The following is a 21,502-nucleotide window of genomic DNA, read 5'->3' as shown; positions in this document are numbered from 1 at the left end:
CGGACATACATAAAGATGTCTAAAGTATTTCTCAATTAAAATTGTTGTGAATCAGGAGCAGATGAAAAAACGCCATTTGAAAAGGAGCTTATTTGTGACATAGAAATACATCCAGTTATAGACGACTAGATGCATGTACATTGTAGTTTTGAAGAATTACTGATAAACTACTGTCGCTCTGCAGAAACTATTTCCAAGAAAATGGCACAGGTTATTTTTTTATTTTGGCTAAAAATGTGTTTTTAAAATCACTCAAAAGATCATCAGAGTGGGTTTTTAAGAATATTGGATTAGAACCTCAAATTATCTACATGTGACAGAAAAATTCAAAACATTTTTCAACATTAGATCCTAATTTATTTTACTACAAAGAACAGTCAGGTCAGCAATAAAATCTAAATGTTTTTAAATGTCAAGTAAGTTTGTTTAAATAATGGTAAGACATTCTGATACTTTTGGTTTTGCATCGTAAACACTTCAAGATTCAGTGGTTTGTGTTTGTCGGAGAACCTATTTAGAAAACTAAAGGCAGGCACCACTTAAAAAAAATTATATTGAGAAGAAAAGAGGCAAATCTCACACAAGATATTTAAAAACCAAAACAGTTTAACGCCAATTCATTCAGAGAACCATCAAAAATGAGCAACAGCTGTGATAAATGCAAACTAAAACCAGGTGGAAACATGAGACAAGGAACAGAGAGAAACAGAACAAAAGGTCAGAAAGGCTGATATTCAGATAACAGAACTTTTATCTGTGGAAATGAACAAAGGAACCAGAACAAAAGTTTTGGAGCCACACAAAACAATTTAGTTTTGCCCATTTATATATATATATATAAAAAAGTATTGAAAGTCATAAGTAGACATGTCATCTCATGGAGAAAAATGTGTGGGTTGTTGAACAAGAAAAGTATACCCCAAGTTTAACCACAATACTGTTCAACTCAGTCTAATTGTTTTTTTTTTTATTATATTATGATATCAATAATAATGTCAAAGAATTGTAACATGACTGTGAACTTATAGCTTTCTTTCTTAGAGGGGTAGGATCATACAAGTTAGCTCCTTCCCTCTCCATTTTAAACAATGAATCAAACCATTAGACAGTAATTTCATGTGTCATGTTTGTACTGCATGAATCACTGTCAATGTGTTTATTTCTGAAATGGAGCAGTTATCACTTCAAGAGGAAAGCATTATTTTCCTTATTTTCTAATCAATTTATGAATTGATATCTTTAATAGATTTGAACTCTCTCTCTCTATCTCTCTCTCTACTTTTGTTTTAATTGCTGAAGATTGCTTTAAATTAACCAAACGATCAATTGTAAAACTGCAGACGTGGAATATACCTTCAGAGAGACAAATGTACCTCAAAGTATTTCACACTTCATTGATGATTACTGATAATGTTTGCTTTTATAAAGAGAGAGCACACTAAGCACAATTAGAGGACCAAATTTCAACTTTAGTTGGTCCGGTCCATAAAATAACAATTTACACTTTATGCTTTAAAAAAAAGTGATCCGTGTGCTCCAGGAAGATTAAATCAAATGCTACTAGATAAACCACTGGAGATGTCGCCAGCAACACCTAGATAACATGCGCTCTTTGACCTTTCATGACTATTTGACTGTTTATGCGATCAGCTGATTCTTTTTTTTTCTTTACTGTTCAGCAGTTGAGTAGAAAGATAATAGCTGAAGGCCACTTGTGTTGGATAGATTTTACTGTTACAATAGGGGGTTAAAAATCTTTGGACACAAAAGGAGTATATTTGTATAAACCCCTTTTGTATTTGAGGCTAAACTTTATTTATAATAATCATATTTGTACACATTTTTTAGTGGACCGAGAAAAGAGAGTGAGATAGAGGGATGTTAGAGATGGGCTATAAAGACACAAAGGGAAAAAAGGGACTGCATTAGTTGGACGATTATCAAAAAGTAGGAGGGGGTAGAATTACAAAAGGAGGGAACAAGTTGGAGGTTTACCATCGTTGCTGTCAAATGTAGATCTCAGTCAAAAGGGTGGGGCCTGTCCACACAATCACTCAAATATTACACACATAGCGGTTGATTCCAAAAACCTTCACACACAAACATATCAACATGTGTGCAATACAAATACAGAGCGGCCACCACGCAATATACTTACGCATACAAACAAACACATGTCAAGCATGTCATCATTCTGTGACGCACACAATTTGTGCAAAGGTGAGCTGGCACCTGAGCTCAGGTGGGTCTGTGCTCTACTGTGGAGGATTGTGGAAAGTAGACAGGAGCAGCGGGAACTTGGTTTGACCTCTGAATAGAAAAAAAACAACCACTTATTTAAGCACCCAGTCACCCCCAGTCAACTGCCTCACCCCCGAAGGCGAGGCAGTTGAGCTGATTCTGTCTGGCTTTGTGTGATACCCAAAACTTTCAGCCACCCGTGCAGTGGTTGACAAGTTTTTGGGTTGTCTGGATCATCGCAGAGAGATGCATCTTAAAAAGGAGCATAGGTGTATCTTGCAGTTCCCTTGTGGCTCTTGCAGCCACCTTAAGGGATGTCATTATAATAAACATACGATCGTCATGTGCGTGATAAGAGTATCCTAAAGTATTTATGAGGAAAATATAAATGACATGCACTTTTGATGTATAAGTGATGCTTTTGTTTAGTGTCCTTATGCTGCACTCTAGCCATTAGTAAGGTGTGCTTAATGATCAGGCGCAAATGCTGTACGCATGGGGTGTGCAGGTGATATGTAAGTGCCCGTAGGATGTCTGTAGGACACCCACACAAACCCCCCTCTGATTGTTTGATTTCCTCATTTCTAACAGGCAGACTGCATGCACGGAGCGCGCACTTGTCACTTGAACAGTACTAACAGGCTCATTGCGCAGTGCGCAGGTTTTGTGTTTTAGAAAAAAGAAAAATCCGTATGACCTTTCTGCCCCTCACCTCCCTTAGTCTTAGTGTGGTCTAAGTGTTCGCTGTTGCATGCAGCATGCCTGTAGAAAAACACTTGCATGAACGTTTTTGCCCCATAGGCTCATCGAGTGGTCTACAGTCTTGATATTTCCTGGGTACCACCTTCCTCCCCCACACAGATTTGCCAATTCTTTTGCCCGCAGACAACCCATTTTCTCCTCATATCTACTCCTAAGGGCAGTTTTGACAAAACATGCAAAGACCCTTTTCTCTGTGACAGAATCAGGTCATTTATGTTGATTGCTTAAACACATCACTTTTGTGAAGTGTTACAACGTCAGACTGCTTTTCTCCACTTTAGAATTGGCTGGAAGTACGTTAATTGTGTAAACGGTTGAAGAGTTAGATACAGTACAGACCAAAAGTTTGGACACACCTTCCCATGTATGAGAAGGTGTATCCAAATCTTTGGTCTGTACTGGAAGTCAAAAGAATATAAACACAGGGGCTAAAGCTTCAGTGTTAAAGGGTTAAAATGTGGATGTTGCTCGTGAGCTGTGGTACCCTGACTTCATAAAACCCAGCGTTAGTTTATGAGCACTGGTAAGATTGGTGCTAATCCTTGTGTTTTTCTTAAACTTTGCTTTGCAGGAAAACCAGTCAGAACTTTATTTTTTTTTGCTGTTTATTTACTTTTTATTTTGAAGAGTTACTTTTAGTTGGGGCAGCTTACATTAAGTATTACGTTTTCTTTCCTTTAAGGTTGTGCGTTGAGTTGCTGTCCTTATTCCCTGGATGATCATTTTTGGGATGGAACCTGATGGGAAATTCAGTTATTTTGTCCAAAGTTATTTAAAAAAATAATAATAATAACTGACTAAAAGCAGAAAGTACATTTTTGTGCCATTTTGTTTCTTTGACGTTGCCTTGCGGACTTCCTGATGTGAACAATTGATATTTTGTGTTGTAAAATACGTGTTTCTGAAAATGTACAGACTCAAGTAATTCTAAAAGCTCGCTAGTAATGTATTACACAATAGTAAATTTGATGCTGTTATGCATTACTTTTGTAATGTGTTTCTTTCAACACTGCTGCTGAAAGCATCAAACTGATTTTGTGAAAGATAGAAACAGTTCTCTCTGAAATTTTTTCTGCAGCTGCAACATTTGAAGCAAAGTCACCACAACGTGTTATTTTGCAGCTCCAGCAGTTTTAGTTTGTGGACATAAAAACACGTACGGACAGAACAGAGTGTCAACAGAAGCAGCAAGGAACTTGAAACAACAATTTTTGTCTCCTTCTTTTACGATTCCTCCTCACCTTTGTCTGGTTCCTCTTCTGTGCTCTTAAAAAGCGTTACATTGCAGTCTCTTTTCATTCTTGTTGCTGCATATATTTGACACACCCAGTGTCTTCTTAGGGTCAGACGCCCAAGTAAGCAGTTAGTGCACATGATGAAACCAGATTGACTGTGGTTTTCATGAGTCAGCTGTGACGGCGCCGTGAGTCAGGAACTATTGAGGAAACAGCTGCTTCTCCTCAATGTCTTACTTTTACATTTTTTCAGGAAAATTGAAAATTCCAAAGAAGTACTTTGATGTGAAAAATGAAGCTGCTATTGATACAAGGCCATTTATATGGATGCAATCAGTTTATTACTGGAGGTGCAATCATTTCCTCAATAAATAGATTTAAAAAAAAAACAGGAGCAGCGGGAACTTGGTTTGACCTCTGAATAAAAAACAACCACTTATTTAAGTTGTCTCCATGGTCTGTGAGTTGTTGTCTACCTGCATCTCAGTTACACATGCTAATGCCAGGTTTCCAGTTTCATGGGGTTCTTTCTTTGCTTATTCTTCTCACGCTTTTTAGCAGCAAGTGAATGTAATTGGATCAGAAAAGCTTTGGCTCTCAGAGTCAAATCTTCATTTATTTGCTGTGTCCCTATAGTGATGCTTGTCGCCAGCTTTGTCTCTGAGTTGGCCTTTTGTGGAACAACTGGAGGGTTGGGAGTTTTGTCCTGGGACTGAAAGACAGCCTGATCAGAGGTTTGGTTTTACACTTGATCAGACATTGGGTTTGTGATGCAAATCTCAGGTACCAGTTCACACACACAGGTACACACAGAGAGAATTCTCTGATTACTCCCCTGTGATTTGTTGTTTATCTCTTCCTTGTTCCCTGCTCTGTATCTGTTGGTGGGTTGGCATGGTTTCCAGCTCTGCTGCTCCTGCGAGTCTGAGAGAGATTATCCTCTCAGCCTGCAGACAATAAACTGCAGGTCTGAGGCCTACAAAAATGTAACTGTAAACTTTTATGGCAACCTCCGAGGCAGAAACCTTCCAGGTCAAATAAAACTGGTTTTGTGTGAATTTGTTCTCATAACTTTACAATTTAAAAATGCATCAATTTTGTGGCCACTTTTAAATAAACTGACCTGGATAAAACCTACTTTTGAGACAGTGAAGTGAACCAATCCCTGCTTGCAAACAAGGTGCTAAAAGTCACAGAAATATATTTTCTATTTAAGAGCCTACATCCTGCTTTTAAACCTTTCATTGCAAACTGTATTCATTTTTATGATAGTGTGTTACCTTTGGCACACTAAAGAACAGTTTCTTTTATTAAATATGAGTTTTATTAGCAACTCATTTTCCAATCCAGAAGTAAGATGACTCAATCCCTGAGGCACTGGCTTTCACTCCTAGTGAGTGCTGTAGTGCATTTCATGACGTCAACCTATAGCCAGCCTCTGCAGCGTGTTTGCCTCTTACCCACGAAAACAAATAGCATTTGACGTTTTGCAGAGATAGATGTGCATATTTTGCATATAAAATGAAAGCGGTTTTTCCAAACGCAGCTAGCCCCATGGAGAAAGTGTGTGTGTTATCCTTGGGCCTGCTGGCAGCGCAGACTCTTCCTGGGAGGGGCTGTTCCCCACTTAGTGACATCACAATGTGAGAACCCACTCGTTTTCGTGGAATGGGAGAGGCTGGTGCTCAGACAGCAGGTCTATGGAGGAATGCTCAGAGATGGTTGACTGAAGCAAAATACTGCTTTTGGGTTGTTTTTTGTGAGGAATTAACATTACAATTCACTTAAAAGCTCAAAAAGTCGATTTTGCATGATATAGACCCTTTAAAACTGTTATTACTGCTAAGCCAGGAAGATCGAAATCAGTCTGGAGAGGTGGGTCACTGCTCTGTTCTTCAGACCTGCAAAGATGTTCACAAAGATTCACCCCTGACTCCTTAAAGAACAGTCGGTCCTCCTTCTTCATCTAAGATCATTTTCAGAGGTTTGAAGGTGAAGAAGTTGCAGAATTGAGCAGAGCAAAATTAAACTTTACAGTCATAGAGCTCAGGACATGAGAAAAATAATTTTTTAGTAAGGTACAAATTGTTTTTGATAGGAAGCATTTTTTTAAATCACACAATAAATACCAATAGCGACATTTTTTTAAAATTTGGCACAAATTTTAACAAAGAAAATACAACTGTGGCCGACTTTCTGGGGTTCAGCGTAGGATGTTTTGGAAGTTCCTGACCAAAGGACGGAGCTCGGAGACAGGCGACAGTATGCATGAGGCTCCACTTTATAATCTCCTCTGGATTTTGTAACATAGTCTATCTCACGCTACTGTAACTGTAGTTGTACATGTGGCACAAAACTATTCTATGATGCTGAACAGTTCGTTATTGTTCATGCTGTGTTTCATATTTATATGAAATGCATTTTAGTTTCAAAATGTTATTGACACATCCCTAAATTATTTCACAAACTGTGTTATTGTTGGTACTCTGGCGCCACATCAACATTTTCAAATCATTCTGATTATTTTGACTAATCAATAAAACAGTTAAATGAAGAAAATTCATTGGCTTTGTCCGAATTCACTCACCACTCACAAAACTCTGAATTTACAATTCGCCTTGGAAATTTCCCAGAAGTCTCTGCAAAAGACTTGGTGTTAAAGAATTGTTGATAGCTGCATTGTGTTTAAACAATTTATCATTTGAAAAAAATTTACATAAATTGATTTTTTTTATATCATTTGAGTTCTTAACATCAGAACTCATTGGATTCATAAATATTCTTTGGAAAATGTTCATATTTATTATGGGTTTTTTTTGGGGCAAATAAGTAACTTAATATTTCTTGTTTAAAAGAAGAAAAGTGATATACGAGTCCAAACTGCAATAAAATCCAGAGGGCTGGATAGTTTCGCACAGTCTTTTTTGTAGTTTGGGAGTAGAGATCAAATTTGGATATAGTGTTATATTTTTGTTCAAGCACAAAAAAACTGTGATAACAGCACATTTGAGTTGGAAAGCTGATGGAAACCTTTGTGTAACACCAGAAAAACCCTAAAGAAATAAGACAAATGGACACACAAACTGTTGGTTGTGATTTTCACAAGCAAATCCAGACAACTATTTCCAGCTGCAGCAACAAGAGGATTAGGTTTTATCACTCATGTCTCTGCTTGTAATCCACTTTAACAGGACTTTGTTGGCTGACAGGACACACAACACAATGACTGAGTCAGTCATTGCTAAGAATAGTACTATTACATTTTGACACACATGCATCATATTTTGATAGTGTCAGTAGAGTTATATTATCTCATTTGATCTACATTTGATCCTTTATCTACACGTTTATTAGATGAATTTTTATTTAGTTTATTAGATACAGCTCCTGTTTGTTTCTCAGTAGGGCACTTGTCCGTCAGCGTCCCACAAAGAGCGTTAGCAACTTATTAATAGTTGCATTGATGTCCGCCGTTGTGCTGCTTACGGTTGGTGTCAACGTTAGCACCAATAGTGCAGCAAAATGTTTTCACAATGTAAGAAAGTTTTGGAAACACAATATTGTAGGAATGGGTAACAAAACTGCATTAAATTAAAAGTTTTAAGTACCATTTGGAGTTTTTTAAAGGTAAAAGTTTTTCATGCAACATTTTAAAATACCCATTTACATGAGTAAAGTCTTCCTTTAAAGAAAAGAAGCAACACTGCACAGTTCTGTGCATCTCACTTAATTTAACCTTTATTTAAGAAGGAAACAAAGGACCTTTTGCACATGATCACAATTCAAGCTAATTCAATTACAATCCAAGAAATATCCATTCATCTATTTTCTAAACTTACTGAATCCCTTTCAGGGTCACAGGGTTGCTGGAGCCAGTCCAACTACTGTTGGGTGAGGGTGGAGTACGCCCTGAACAGGTCCCCAGTCTGTTGGAGGCCACTCACACACATTCACTCCCAAGTTGGCAATCTAGAGTCACCAGTTGACCTACAAAGCAGGTCTTTGGACTGTAGGTGAAAATCCATGCATGCATGGGGAGAACATGCAAACTCCACACAGAAAGGTCCCAGTTGGGATTTTGAACCTGGGCCTTCTCGCTGTAAGGGTAGAGCGCTAAGCACTACACCACAGTATAAATAGCAAACAGTATCACTGCTGCATACATGTGTAGCTAAAACCAGAGAAATCTTTTGAACATTATCCATTCAAGTTGCTTTAGATGATTTTAAAAGGATTTCTGCAGCACTTCCTGAAATGATGGAGCAGCACATTCAAATTAGTTTTCCCCAACTGAATATGCGTTTTTATTGATTAAAAATCATGACGTTATGTGATTCCTTCTCAATAATGCAAGTCAGAAGGTCAAAAAGCAGCAAACTCAAGAAAAGCCTCATAAATAAAAGCATGTCAGACTTGTAGTCTGCACAGGGATAAGGAGGTCAATCTAACTTGAGTATTTAAGAAAGAGTCTTGAGTCAAGAGCTTCAGGTATGTGATCTCAGTGCAATGTGATAAAGGCAGTCCGAAGTCTGTGAACACGTACAAGATGCACTTAAAGAAGTGTTATTCCCATTGAGCAGACCAGGCGTTCTCAAACAACTTTTTCTTTTATTTTGCTCCATAAAAAAGTTAAACTTATTTATAAAGTAAATAATATTTTCGACTTTTTTTTATTATGTTTTGGGGGGAAAAGTGACCGAATTCCCCCCCCCCCCCCCCCCAATATATTGCATTTGTCTTGTTATTTCTGACTAATGTTTAAAATTTTCAAATAAGCATGATTTTTTTTCAGATTTTTTACAAAATGCTTAAAGATCTGCTCCAATGAAAATTGTGTCATTAACATGTTCTTGTGGCATTTTTTTCATAATGGAGGACCTGTATAAACAAAATTGAGCTAAAAATATTGCAGTTTTGAGTATTTTTTATTTCAAATAATTGTGAATTAGCAGCAGAGGAAAGAACACAGTTTGAAAAAGCATGTAGCTGTGACAAAGATGCTACAGTTGGAGGCCTCAAGCTCCCTGCTCTGCTCCATTCTAATGCATCCACTTGCAGACGGCCAGATCCATTCTTTTACTCATCTGAGCTGCCATATGGCCCTAAAATGTCCAGCTAGAAAGCTCCAATATTTCTCGCCAGTTTTGTTGCACTGCTTACGCTAGGTTGGGGGTTTGAGGAACTGTAAACTAGTAGGAGAGCTTGTAAACAGAAGGAAGTCGGGAAGCAGGGGCAGGCTTGTCCCACGCCCACAACTCCTGCAAAAATTCTCCTGGAAAACAACACAGGTTGTTTTGATTTTAACAAAAAATGGCATATTTATAATTCAAAGATCACTAGGAATCGTTATACAACTTAAAAGTTATGCAGAGTCACAAAAGCAAATTTGACAAAGTTGACATATATTCTGAGTAGACAGACAAATCAATGCCACCACTGTCTGCAGCGCTCTACAAAACAGGTTCACAGTTTGGTGATCATGTGATCAGTCTTGAGCGTGTTTTACCTTTGCTCCCTTTTTTTTTTTAGCCTTTTTTTTTTAGACTGTTGTCTTGTGATCTTTGTGAACAACCCCAATCCCGGCCACTGCTGTTGACCTAAAAATGGGCAAACAAACCTTTCTACGTGGAAAAGACCCAAATTTGAATAAACGTGAGAAAACATTGCTTCATCTGTTTACTTTAAACTGGATGTTCTCTGGCTGTTTGGTTTTGGGGGAAATAGACGTACTGACCCTGGTTTTTGTGTGTGTGGGGGGGTTTCTCAACGTGACCATGAGAAACAATCAAATAAGAGACAATACTGAGGCTGTCCCCTGCAGGCCCCATGCCACATAAAGATCCGATTATGCCCCACTCTCTCTCCTTGTTGGCAGGCCTTGTAGGGCGCACAGACAGTGGACTCAGTATTTCCCTTCCTCTGTTGAGCTGTAGGGACTCTGCGCCACTCTCTCCAGCCAGGGCACACCAATTTAAGAGGAGCTGTTGTTTCGGAGAGGCGCTGTGGGAAAGTCATTAAAGTGTAAAGCATCTCTCTTTTATGTCTTTCTAAAGGACTTCTGGAAGAGCCTTCCACTAAGGCCGTGAACGGTAATGAGTGCTGACACTGACCGGCCACCCCCACAGTGCCGTGTGTGCCGATAGCTGCTGCCATGGCAAACCGATTCACTGCTTGAGGAACCAGCCTGCCGGACTCACTGTGAGAAAGGCTTCCTCTCATCAACAGGTGGTCAATGTCTGCATCCACCAGCAAACTCCTAAATCAGGCCTTTTAATCTCATAGAGGGAGGGAAAAAACTTGCCGACTTGGGTCGCTGTTGGTGGCATCGGCCTCTTCCCTGAAAACCTGAGAATCAGGATGACACTAAATACGTTTAACATGGTGGAAATAAAGAGTGGAAGCCCTTGGGTGACGAAGCTGTCATTTCCCAAGCATGCCTTCTTGCTGATCATATCATTATCATTCCATGGGATATATATTTAAGTGGTTCACTAGACAGTGCACAGGTAAGCAGAATCCTGACTGATCCTTTGTCCGATGAAATGACCCTCATAACAAACTGTTATCAAAGCATTAAAAAAACCCACAAAAACAGCATGCTGGGACAAAGAGACACGTCGCCATTTGGGGATTGTAATCGCAGGATTGCTGCAGCCGTGGAATTCTGCTGCACATAAAACATTTGAAGAGGTTCCCCTTCCGGTTCGTGAGTGTTGAGCTGTCAGACTCTGCAGACCTAAGCGGTTCTGAAAGACAGTGAAGTGACGAGCTGACATCAGTACAATGTCGATTTCCACTGAGTGACACGGTCCCCCAAAATGTGGAGCAGGGAAACCGGTCTGAGGCAGTCTGTAATGCAGAAGTGTTTTTCATTTTTTCCCCCCACGTGTTTCTTTGAGAAGCAGAGCCCTCTGCTGGAATTAAGAGGTACTGCTTGTTGTTTACCAAGACCTTCTCACCTCTTAACACATCCAAGCATTGGGATTTTCCTCTTAAGTATTATCCCCAAACATATTTACTGCCGAATGGGGGTCTGTCAGAGGTGACATTTTTTATCATGTGTTGAAGATTATGTGAGCTTACTGCAGAAAATTCTTTCATCTATCATTTTGGATTTCTGGACACGCTAGTAAAACATTTAATCAATGATAAACTTTCAAATATTGATCCACTACTGTTCTATTTCTGGTCGGTCAATGAATTTGCTGAGATAAACGAAGGACCACATGGAAGAGGACAACATTAGAACTAGCAACACTGCACGCACATGGACTCATCACTTTAACAACCAAAATTGATCCCCCTAATGATTGGAAGTTGGATTTTTTTGACGATCCTCTATTGATGGTTTTACTGAAATTAATTACTATTGAACACCCTGTTATTGGCAGCGATTATGGTCATTTTTTCATCTCTTTCTGTCCACATCAGTGGAAGTTTGTCTCTTACATGGCCCACATATACATTTGTGAAAAGCTTTGTTATGCAACAACTTGAATATGTGATTTACTGAGGGAGAATGGACTTGTTTAAAACAGCATGGGGCTCATTATCAGCTATGGCCAGGCTGTTCAAGTCCTCTTATTAATATTGCTGCTTGTTTTAGGTACATTTCACTGTTATTTCTCCCGAATCTTTAAGGGGCCCTCCTCTGCAAGACTGAACCTATCAAAGAGTCACTGTGACCTACAGACAAGATGCCCACCTATGCATGCAGACCAGTTTTACAGAAAAACATCTCATCTGCAGTAGCAGAAGGCAATGATGGATCAATCAATTTCTCCCCTGCAATAAATGAGTAACACCTTTCCTGATTCTGAGGTTTCATGTGAGCGGCTGACCTACAGTATGCGGATGATCAGTGACCTGGTTCTGCACAGCCTGAGCATGCATTCAACCCAGTTCTGCATCCTTACTGCCAGTCTCTCTTTGGGAGCAGACTGAACTGGGTTGGGGTTATGTAACCAGTGTCTGCGATCGTAGATCCTCTGCAGCTCTTCTTCCCCTAATCTTTTCAGCTTGATTACTCCTCCATCCCCCTCTTCTGCCGACTCATTCCACGGTGGGTTTTCACGCACAAGCACGCTGTTGCAGGAGCACACGCACGGGATCCGCCGCGCTCCGGTTCAGAGCGGATGGGATGCTCGTAGCAGCAGGTGTCAGACCATGCATGTGTGCTTTGTGGCATCTCATGACAAAAGATAAAGAAGACATGAGTTGATTGTAGTCAAGGTCAGTGTGTGCGCTGACTTTCCAGTTGTTTGCGCGTTTTTGCGTGACCGTCTCAGTTTTTATCACAATCGCAAGTCTTTAGTGTCAAAATTTGCATCCCTTTTGCCTCTCATCTCCTGACCGATCATGCTCTGAAGTCACAAGTGTTGGCATAAAAAAGGTCAACCACCTGAGTCATTTAAACGCGTTTATCATTTACCAACATCTGACGCGTGCAGCTGTTTGAAATATGCTGCCCGAGAATCTTAATGTCATTCCTGCAATAACACACTCTGTCTTTTGGCACTGGGGTTATAAAAGAGCTGCTAAGATGATGGGAAGGCTTGACAGAAAGTAAGGCTGACAGTCTTGCAGCATTCGAGGGAATTGTGGCTTTTTTATACCTCTTGTTCTCTTGTAAAATGTTTTTAATTTGGTCTGTGCGTTAAAAGTGGAGCATGTAGTTGGAACTTGGAGATGACATATCCTCTTTCAGTTACAAGGCTTCATGTATCCAGATTAAAAAAAAAGAATATCTGGTTCTCTCTGGCCCTAAAATATAGATAAAACATGTCCTCAATTAACACATTGTAATTTAATCTGTTAGGTTTTACATTAAGAAGTACAAAAAACATAAAACAAAAACATGAACCATTTTTAAAGACCCACTCCAATGAAAATCCTGTTTTCTGTGTTTTTAATATGTTCATGTGGCATTTTTTTATGCTGAAGGACATGTATATAAAAAAATTAAGCTTGAAATTGTGTTTTTGAGTATTTCATTTTTGATGCATCCACTTGCGTTCATGTCATCTTTATTTTCCTCGCCCAAGCTGGCTACTGACTCAAGACTGCACAGCTGGATCGCTCCAAAATTGCTTGTCATTTTTGTTGCACCGGTAGTGTTAGGCTGGGGGTGTGAGGGGCTGTTAGATAGTGGGAGAAAGAGATGATGGGAAATGAGTTAGGGGTTACTTCACACCAATGGTCCCGCCCACAACTCAGAAGCCAATTTCTGATGAACTACTGCTGCTCTGCAGAAACTATGTCCAAGAAAACGACACGTGTTGTAAAAGCAGCTGTAAAAGCAGCTGTAAAAGCAACTGGGAACACTTTCAAAATAGTTTAAAAGCTGATCAGAGGGGAACTTCAACAAGTTATTCCTTCACATTCTGTACTCTTGTTATCAGCACTGAAGCCTTTTTCAGCAAGTAGCTCCACGTCTAAATTGGCTTTTAAAGTGTCTTTACTTCCTGTGCGATCGCTTCACCTGCAGCCTGCCGCCTCGTCTCCTCTCTGTCTTCAGCAATTAAGCTGAAATACTGTTATTTTTTTGTTAGCATTGCTTTGGTCTCAGGGTGTTTTGGAGGAACTTTGCCCAAGCTATCTAAAAATGAAAAAGGGTCTTTACAACTCTTTAATACAAGCTACAGTTTCATTAACATCATTATCATTTTGGTAACTTGATACAGCCATGACAGGGACACCGATTTGAACAAAGAAAGAAAATGTTAAAGGTAATTAATGTAAACCTATTTTTCTGATCATCAATAAGCGCTACACTTATTGAAAGCACAATAAAGCACAAGCACAATAAGAAACAATAAATAGTTACGTTTAGTAGGGGTGGGATTATATAAGCGCAATCCTTTTCAAGCAATTAATTAAACTGTTTAGGGGGAAAAAAATCACATTTAATGGGCTCAATGTGTCATGTACGGAATGTTTAAGTGCAAGAATGTTTATTTAAATTGAGTCATGACATGTATACGTGTATATTGATGTATGAATGTGGAAGTGTACGTTTTTTCACTTTTAATTTTTTTTTCAAATCATGATTAATCTTCCTAAGTTTGACATACTTGTGTGTAGATATATATTACATTAGTTTCTTTTCTTTTGTATTTTTTCCTTTTGATTGATATAAAACATTTTTTTTTTATTGCCATGGATTATAGTCTGAGATGATTAGATTTTATGTCGGGTTTTCTCTCAGCATAAAACATGCTTTACTTGACAACAGTTAACACTTGTGGAAAATATGAATTCAATGCATGACAAGATTTGATTTGGCCACAAAGACTTGGAGGATTCAGCAATTTTTCATTCATACAAAGATGCTCAAGTGAATATTTAGATTTAATTAGAGGTCTAATAATAAAGGGAAGTTTAGTTTTACGCTTAGAATGACCACAAAGGTTTGGTACTTAAAGTCCCACTCCTTTTAATCTATAGTAAAAGCGTTCTCAGAGGTCTTTTGATTATGATTAATGCTGTTTTTTAGCCAAAATAAAAAAAAATTTGTTTTCTATATCAGTTCCTACAGAGCTGCAGGAGTTTGTTAGAAATTGTAGGTGAGACCGTTGGCCCCTGCATCCCGACATCCTTCTGTTTACATGCTCTCTCGCTAGCTTACAGCCCCTCACATCCCCGACCTACTGGTGCAACGAAAATTTGAGCAATATTGGATCATAAGATATCTAGCTCGCCGATTGTTACAGCTATATGCTCTCTTTTTTTCAGTCTCAAAACCTAAGTCCTTGAGGTACATTAAGGTTTAAGTCTGAGTCTATGGGTTACAGTTCCCTTCTCTGCAATAACGTCAGAAGCTACCATAGATTAGATTACATTAGATTTAGGATCTCCCAAACACCTCTATTTCTCAGCTTTTGACTCATAAACTTTTTCGCTTTAACAAGGGCAAGCTGGTTTTCTCTACATTCGTTCCGTTTCCCTGACAAGCGAGCTCCCGCAGTTCACCCTGAACTTTCTTCCTGAAAATTGCTCACCACTGCCATAAAAATAAAAATATACAGCTAGAGCTGACTCTCACCCAAAAACCCATTTACCTCAGAAAGGCAATAAATCTCCCAGCTTCCAGACGCCTAAATGTTCATTATGTTTTACAAGCGTCTTCATTCAAGGCCAAAAGGCAGAAGATGATCTAGGGAGTGACATGTTTGTACGGTTTCGGTACAGTTTAGTCACATAAAATCCTATCATGTGCAGTCAGCACAAAACGGCCTCAGTTTCTTGGCAAAGGTTCCTATTGGCTCATCTTGTAACAGAGACTAGTCTCCACCACCATCTGCTTTCCAACCCAACTTTGCCTCTCTGAAGAGAATGCCTGAACTTTCAAATTTAAATTTAAAACCCTTCTTTCAGACACAAATTTCCGTTATCCCCACTTTAAATGTAAAATTCAAGGTAAAACTTGACAATGATTGATCAGACTAAAATGAAGGTCCTGGAGCCATATCTTCACCCACTGCCTCAGAAAGTAGGACACAGTCTGTGCCTTTATCGACTTGTTCATGAAACGATAGTTAAATAAACCACTATAGCTTTCAAACCCAGCTTTCATACATTAACATTACATTAAGCAATCCTTAATTATAATGTTCACAAATCATAAGTGGTCAGTAGGCTGATTCCCTCCTGTCATAACATACTGTCACCATTCTGCAGGTCCTTAAACAACAGCATTTGTTATGTAACCTCAGTCAAACTTCAAAATGTGACTCTAGCCCCATCTAGTGGCGACTCTCTGTCATCACATGGAAGCCCTGCTTGGAGCAGGCAGATGGAGCTCATATGGAAGTCTTTGCTGAAGGCCATCTTGGTGTAAAAACATGAGGCAATGTTTTTTGAATTCACACCAGATTTTTGAGCAGCTTGCCATGGCGTCTTGAATCAGAGCTGACATGAATAGAGTCCCAAATCCCATTTCCATCTGACATGAACTTACACGCAAAATTGACCAGCTAATTACTTATTTAGCTACACTTTATCAAAAGATTAACTATTTAGAGAAGGTGTGGAAGCTGAATATGTAAAAATGTTCCAAAAAACAATGAAGACTCTTGGTTTTTCCATGTTGAAAATATTCAAACTTAGCAAAAAAGTGTTTTGAACACACAGAATCAGTATTTTTAATCAAACTGCAGTCAAATCTGCTTTTTTTTTTTTTTTGCTCATTTTATTTTGATGTCGCACTATTAACCAACTATATCACCACATATGCAACAACCATCCTTGTGTTTTCCTGAAAAAAGCTTTTATTATCATTACTTTTTGTCACGTTTCATGTCTTTTCAGCATTTGGACGAGCCACTTTCAATCATCATTTTGACAAAAATATTTTCCCAGATCCTTTGCAAGTGCTACACACAAGAAGACACAGAAAACACTAACAGTTCACCACAAAGAGTTTGCATTTTCAGGAGTCTTTTTTTTTTTTTTTTTTTTAAACATGCAACATAAGTCTTTTAGTTGGTGCAAAGGACAGCTCCCCAGCGAAAACCTGTCTTCTTCTGGGACATTTTCATCATTTAAAAGAGTTTGGCAGTATGCATGTCGTTACTCTGTCCCAACCTCCTGCTCGTTTTAAGATTAAACATTTAGAACATGCATGCAGAAGTACAACTCACCGAAAAAGAAATCAAAACTTGAGGCTTTTTTTTTTTTAAATCTGGAGGCTTTCAGAAGACAAACTGCTGTTCTGCACTTTGATATAGCCCTCATTAGATTGATCCTGATTGTTTCGGTCTAAGGCAACTTTTCTTTCCAAGGAGATCAGTGCCTGAATGTCTCTGATGATCAGCCAGGCTCATGACTGACAAGAGGACATCACAGTGACGGGGGAGCTGGTTCTTCTGCCATCTGAAAACCCAGTGACTGGCTTTAAAAAGGAAAAAAAAAAAAGAAAACACACACAAGATCCAGCTGAGGTAAAAGTCTACTGCGGTGTTTTTGTGCTAACATTTATAAAACACGTTCCGTCTGGATCTAATTCCTCCATAAAGTCAACACCACCAAGAGTCATTGTGGCTTAAACTCCATTGTAATGTTTAGAAAAACAAAGGATGGATGTGAAAACTGTGGTTTGAGCTGCAGCGACCTTCAATTAAAGTGCCAACATCAGGAGCCTTTGGAGACGAATTTTCACAGTGTTCTTGAAATGACGAACGCTACATCACGGCACAGGAATGCATCACACAGCCAATACAGCGGACATGTAAATATACTGCAAATGTGCTCAGCTCTGGCGCCGCACGCTTATAATAACAATTTAATCTCTGGTGTTAGAATATTGCTTTGGGACCCCTGCGACCTCTAAAAATCTCATGCCCCCAAAACAAGTCCAGCACTCCGAATGCTAAATGTCACCCGTCACAATCAGCTGCTGACCTTTCATTTGCATCTTTCCAGAAAATATCAGCAGTTTCAATTATGACTTCAAAAACCTCTGCCGACAAAGGATGGTACCGCAAACAGTGAAGATATAAATGCTTGTGGCTTTGATTTCTACATGAAAATTGTTCATAATGCCCCATGTTTACAACAGTCCAGCACAGAGGAGGTAGGAATTTGAATTCCAAAACCTGTGATCCACAAAAAGTGTCATTGATTTTGCATGCTAATAAACTGTGGCACAGCAAATAAAATGAAAAGCTTACTCTCGACAACTTGTCACACTTGGCACTATTTCAACAAGAGGGCAAAATCCCTCCCAGCAAGCCCTCGTCTTAGAAGAATATACACAATGCTTTGGAAACCTTAGGTCACCACTTCTTCTCGAGGCAGGCAGAGCCGAACCTCCCCATCTCCTGCTCCTGAGGCTGAGAAAGCGGCAGAAACACAAGCAGGGCCGTTGGTCTCAGTGGAAAAAGGCTTGCAGGTTCCTGGCGGGGCCACCTCCGGAGCCTCTATGTCAGGGCTGGAGGCTCTGGATGATCCAGGAGACGATGTGGGGCTCAGCTGCACGGCTGTTGTGTCTTGCAGGGTGTGCTCGCTGGTCTCTATTTCAAACGCCGCCCCACCGGCCAGCCCGCTGCGTCCGATCAACCCTGTGCCCCTGCTGTTCACGTTTGACCCCCGGGAGCTGTGGGGCGGAGGGAGACGGCTGCACACGCAGCAGGCGCCAAAAAAGGAGAAGGCCACGAGCAGCAGGACGGGTCCAATGATGATCGGGGGGTTGGCAGAAGGCACCAGTGTGGTGAAGGCGAAAGCTCCCACCAAGGTGATGTTGAGTCCTGCCAGCATGATGCAGAGTCCACAAGCACAGCAGAGCGCCGGAGATGGCAGACCGTGGGGGCGGGACTTCTTCTTCTTCTTCTGGGACCCCTTTTCCGGCACAGGGGTGCCATTATTTCTTTCAGTGATGATCATGGCTTCACTTCCAGGCCCTCTGTCTTCAAACATCTGTCTCTTTCAACAGACATCAAAACAAAGTGGTCATTACTAGAACAAATACAGTTCAGTTTACAATTTCATTGATTTTTGATGTGGCACTGAGGGGGGGAGGGACCCATTTCTGAGCCCCTACCTCAACATATTGAAATTAAATCTGAACATTCCTGATAAGAATGTGTTTTATTCTGTTTTCTTAAGTTCAATGATTTCACATTTGCGTTAAAATGTCATTTTAATAAAATCCCTTCATGAGGAAACGTAAAATTTGGACTTCTAAATCCAACATAGGGAACTTGTAGGTCTGAAAATGGATCCTGGACTGATCTGTTGCATTTCTGGCAGAACGTGAGTCTCACCCTTTGCGTCAACATGTTGAAGGTCTTTCCATTGTTGAAACGGCGGGTCGTTGCAGCGGTTCCGGTTCTATCTGGGGTTTGTCTTTGCTGACACCTTCAGAGACATCAACCCGAGGCTTTGCATCCCGATTTCCAGGCTCTTTTTCTGCGCTGAGGGGCACAAACCCCATTCAAATCAATGGCTCGGGCAGCGCGGTCGTAGAAGGACGAAGCAGCTGACGACAAAGAAAAGATCACTTAGGTGGAAGAGCATCTCCTTCGGGCCCCCCGACGTGGACCTGAGGAGGCGCGTGGAGCACCTGACGGGTCACCCCCGCAACGGAAATGAGGATCGAGCGTGGCACAGTGGCGTCTCTCCAGGAGTCGGTGTTTCGTCGTCCTATTTCATCAGATGTGATGTGATGCGCAGAGCAGAAAGACAGAGCCTCCTCCTCCTCCTGCTTTTCCTCCTCCTGCGTGGACCCCAGGAGGCGACGCTCCAGTCTCCTCGTCAGTGATCAATCAAATAGCAGCGTGTCTGTGTTCGTGCGCGCAGGGGCGCGCGGCGCATTTGTCGCTGGGGTGGCCCCTTGAGGGCGGGGGGGGGGGGGGGGGGGGGGGGCATTCCCAGCACATTTTTTTATTATAAATTAAATTACTAAACACCTGTAAAATGTTTTGTAAGCCAAATACTACGGTGGCTCTGAAGTCCAAATCACAACAACAAATCCCTCCACGCTGAAGCATTTGAAAACGATCACAATGGCTGTGTCCGAATTCCTGCCCTACTCCCTATCTAGTAAAAAACTATATGGTGTGGGGCTATGCAGTGCCCTCAATTTCAAAAGCAATTGGGACACCATGCTCACTACTTTCATCAAATTCACAAAGTGAAAATCTAACTGATACGAACGTTTTACGACAACCATCTATGAATCCACTGTGGTCTGAAGATGAAACGTTGATATTTTATCTAAAAAATACATTAAATTGCATTTTCTTTACAAAAATTGTTCAAACACAATTCATTGTTGTCTATATTCACCAGTCTAGTGATTATCGATGCCCACTTATTTCTTTCGCAGAGACTTATGGAAAATTTCTAGCGCACCCGATTTTGGAATTGTGAATTCGGACAGCACCAGGAAATGGAGGAAAATAGGAATGGGAATGGAATGGAAACAAGTTTATTTCGAATGTAAAAAAAACCACACATAAAAAAAAAGAGAAAATAAAGAAATCGTTCACACTCGTGAAAAAAAAAACTGTGTAGTGAGTAGTGAAGAAATTCGGACTCAACTGATGACAATTAAAAGGCAAAACAATTAATAAAAAATAGGGAAAAAAAATGTATAAATATATATATATAAATAATATGCTCAATATGCATATCAGGAACCCTAACACAATTCCAAATAAAAATTTATAACAAATTAACAAATGTAATTACCCGAATTCTTATAGAAATGTTAAAAAATGAAACACAATAAAAACTAAAAAAGGTATGGGACATTGCTGATTGGATGATAACTATTGAATATGTTCAAATGTGTCTTTAATGTCCGCTTGCTAATAAACGTTTTATGATTATTTCGGTGCATATCCAGTATCGCCTCGTGTCTAAATAAATTTCTGTTAAAATGGTGGACAAACTTAATCATCCAATCAACGATGTCCCATACCTTTATTGGTATCGCATTGAGTTTTATTTTTTAACATTTTATTTTGATTTTTGGAAATTACTTTTGTTTTCCCAAAAGTTTGTTCATTCTTTTTTTTATGGAAACATTACAGATAAAATCCATACTAATCATAAAACCTTTGCTAGATTTGAAAAAATCCCAACGTCAATAATCAAACGTCAGCGGCTCAGGTGGTTGAGCGGGTCGACCTATGATTGTGATTGAATGGTTGGCGATTTGAATCCCATGTCCCCTCAGTCAACTGTTGTTGTCCTTGGGCAAGACACTTCACCCTCCCCTCCTGCGTAGCTCCACTGATGTGGATTAACATGACTGTAAAAATAATAAAAGAAAACTCTGTGTGTTATTTAGTGTGTCTTCCATGTGGATCTATTTATTTGTCTAGCCACAAATCAGGGCAATTTAAGGTGCACAATTACCCCTGGAACAGCAATTATTCCTGGGGCAATCCAGGGACACATCCCTGTTGGGAATATGATGAGAATCAGGGACATTTTCATTGAATTTAAATCTAACCACATGAAAGGCAAAAAAGAGGTTTGTGTACTGGAGTGTAGACATTTGTGTTGTGAGGTTGGGTCATTTTAACATTGGAATGACTGACTTCCTTGTGTCACAAGTCATAGCAGCTACTTAGTGAACTGACCCGGTTCCAGTTTCCTTCATTTTTAGACCAGCCTCCGTGGCAGAGAGAGTCCATGTTGGCCATCTGTCTGACAATCAAGCTGCTGACTGTCACCAAAGCACCACTGACTGGTCAGGTCGGACTCCTGTTGCTTTCTCTCATCAACATAGCTGTGTATAATTCGGCCTCACAGCG

At 39.9% G+C, this 21,502-nt stretch overlaps 1 protein-coding gene across 2 annotated transcripts; it reads right to left on the bottom strand.

Moving 5' to 3' along the window:
• Positions 1-16,484: 16,484 nt before the first annotated feature.
• Positions 16,485-19,536, bottom strand: tmem275a (transmembrane protein 275a). Of its 2 annotated transcripts, none has more exons than XM_023965402.2 (2): positions 19,001-19,536; positions 16,485-18,659 (listed from the first exon to the last, which is right to left on the bottom strand). In XM_023965402.2, exons 1-2 carry the CDS (start codon positions 19,013-19,015, stop codon positions 18,009-18,011), a joined length of 666 nt encoding a protein of 221 aa, XP_023821170.1. In that variant the 5' UTR covers positions 19,016-19,536; the 3' UTR covers positions 16,485-18,008. The 2 variants fall into 2 exon arrangements, with proteins under 2 accessions (XP_023821170.1, XP_023821171.1); XM_023965403.2 differs by having other exon boundaries at positions 16,485-18,653; positions 19,001-19,533.
• Between the last annotated feature and the right edge of the window lie 1,966 nt (positions 19,537-21,502).

The sequence above is a fragment of the Oryzias latipes genome, chromosome 17 (assembly GCF_053564925.1).
Source record: "Oryzias latipes strain Hd-rR chromosome 17, Olatipes_Hd-rR_3.1".
NCBI classification, from domain to species: domain Eukaryota; kingdom Metazoa; phylum Chordata; class Actinopteri; order Beloniformes; family Adrianichthyidae; genus Oryzias; species Oryzias latipes.
The sequence above is the reverse complement of the archived record's forward strand: the minus strand, read 5'-3'. Positions and strand labels throughout refer to the sequence as shown.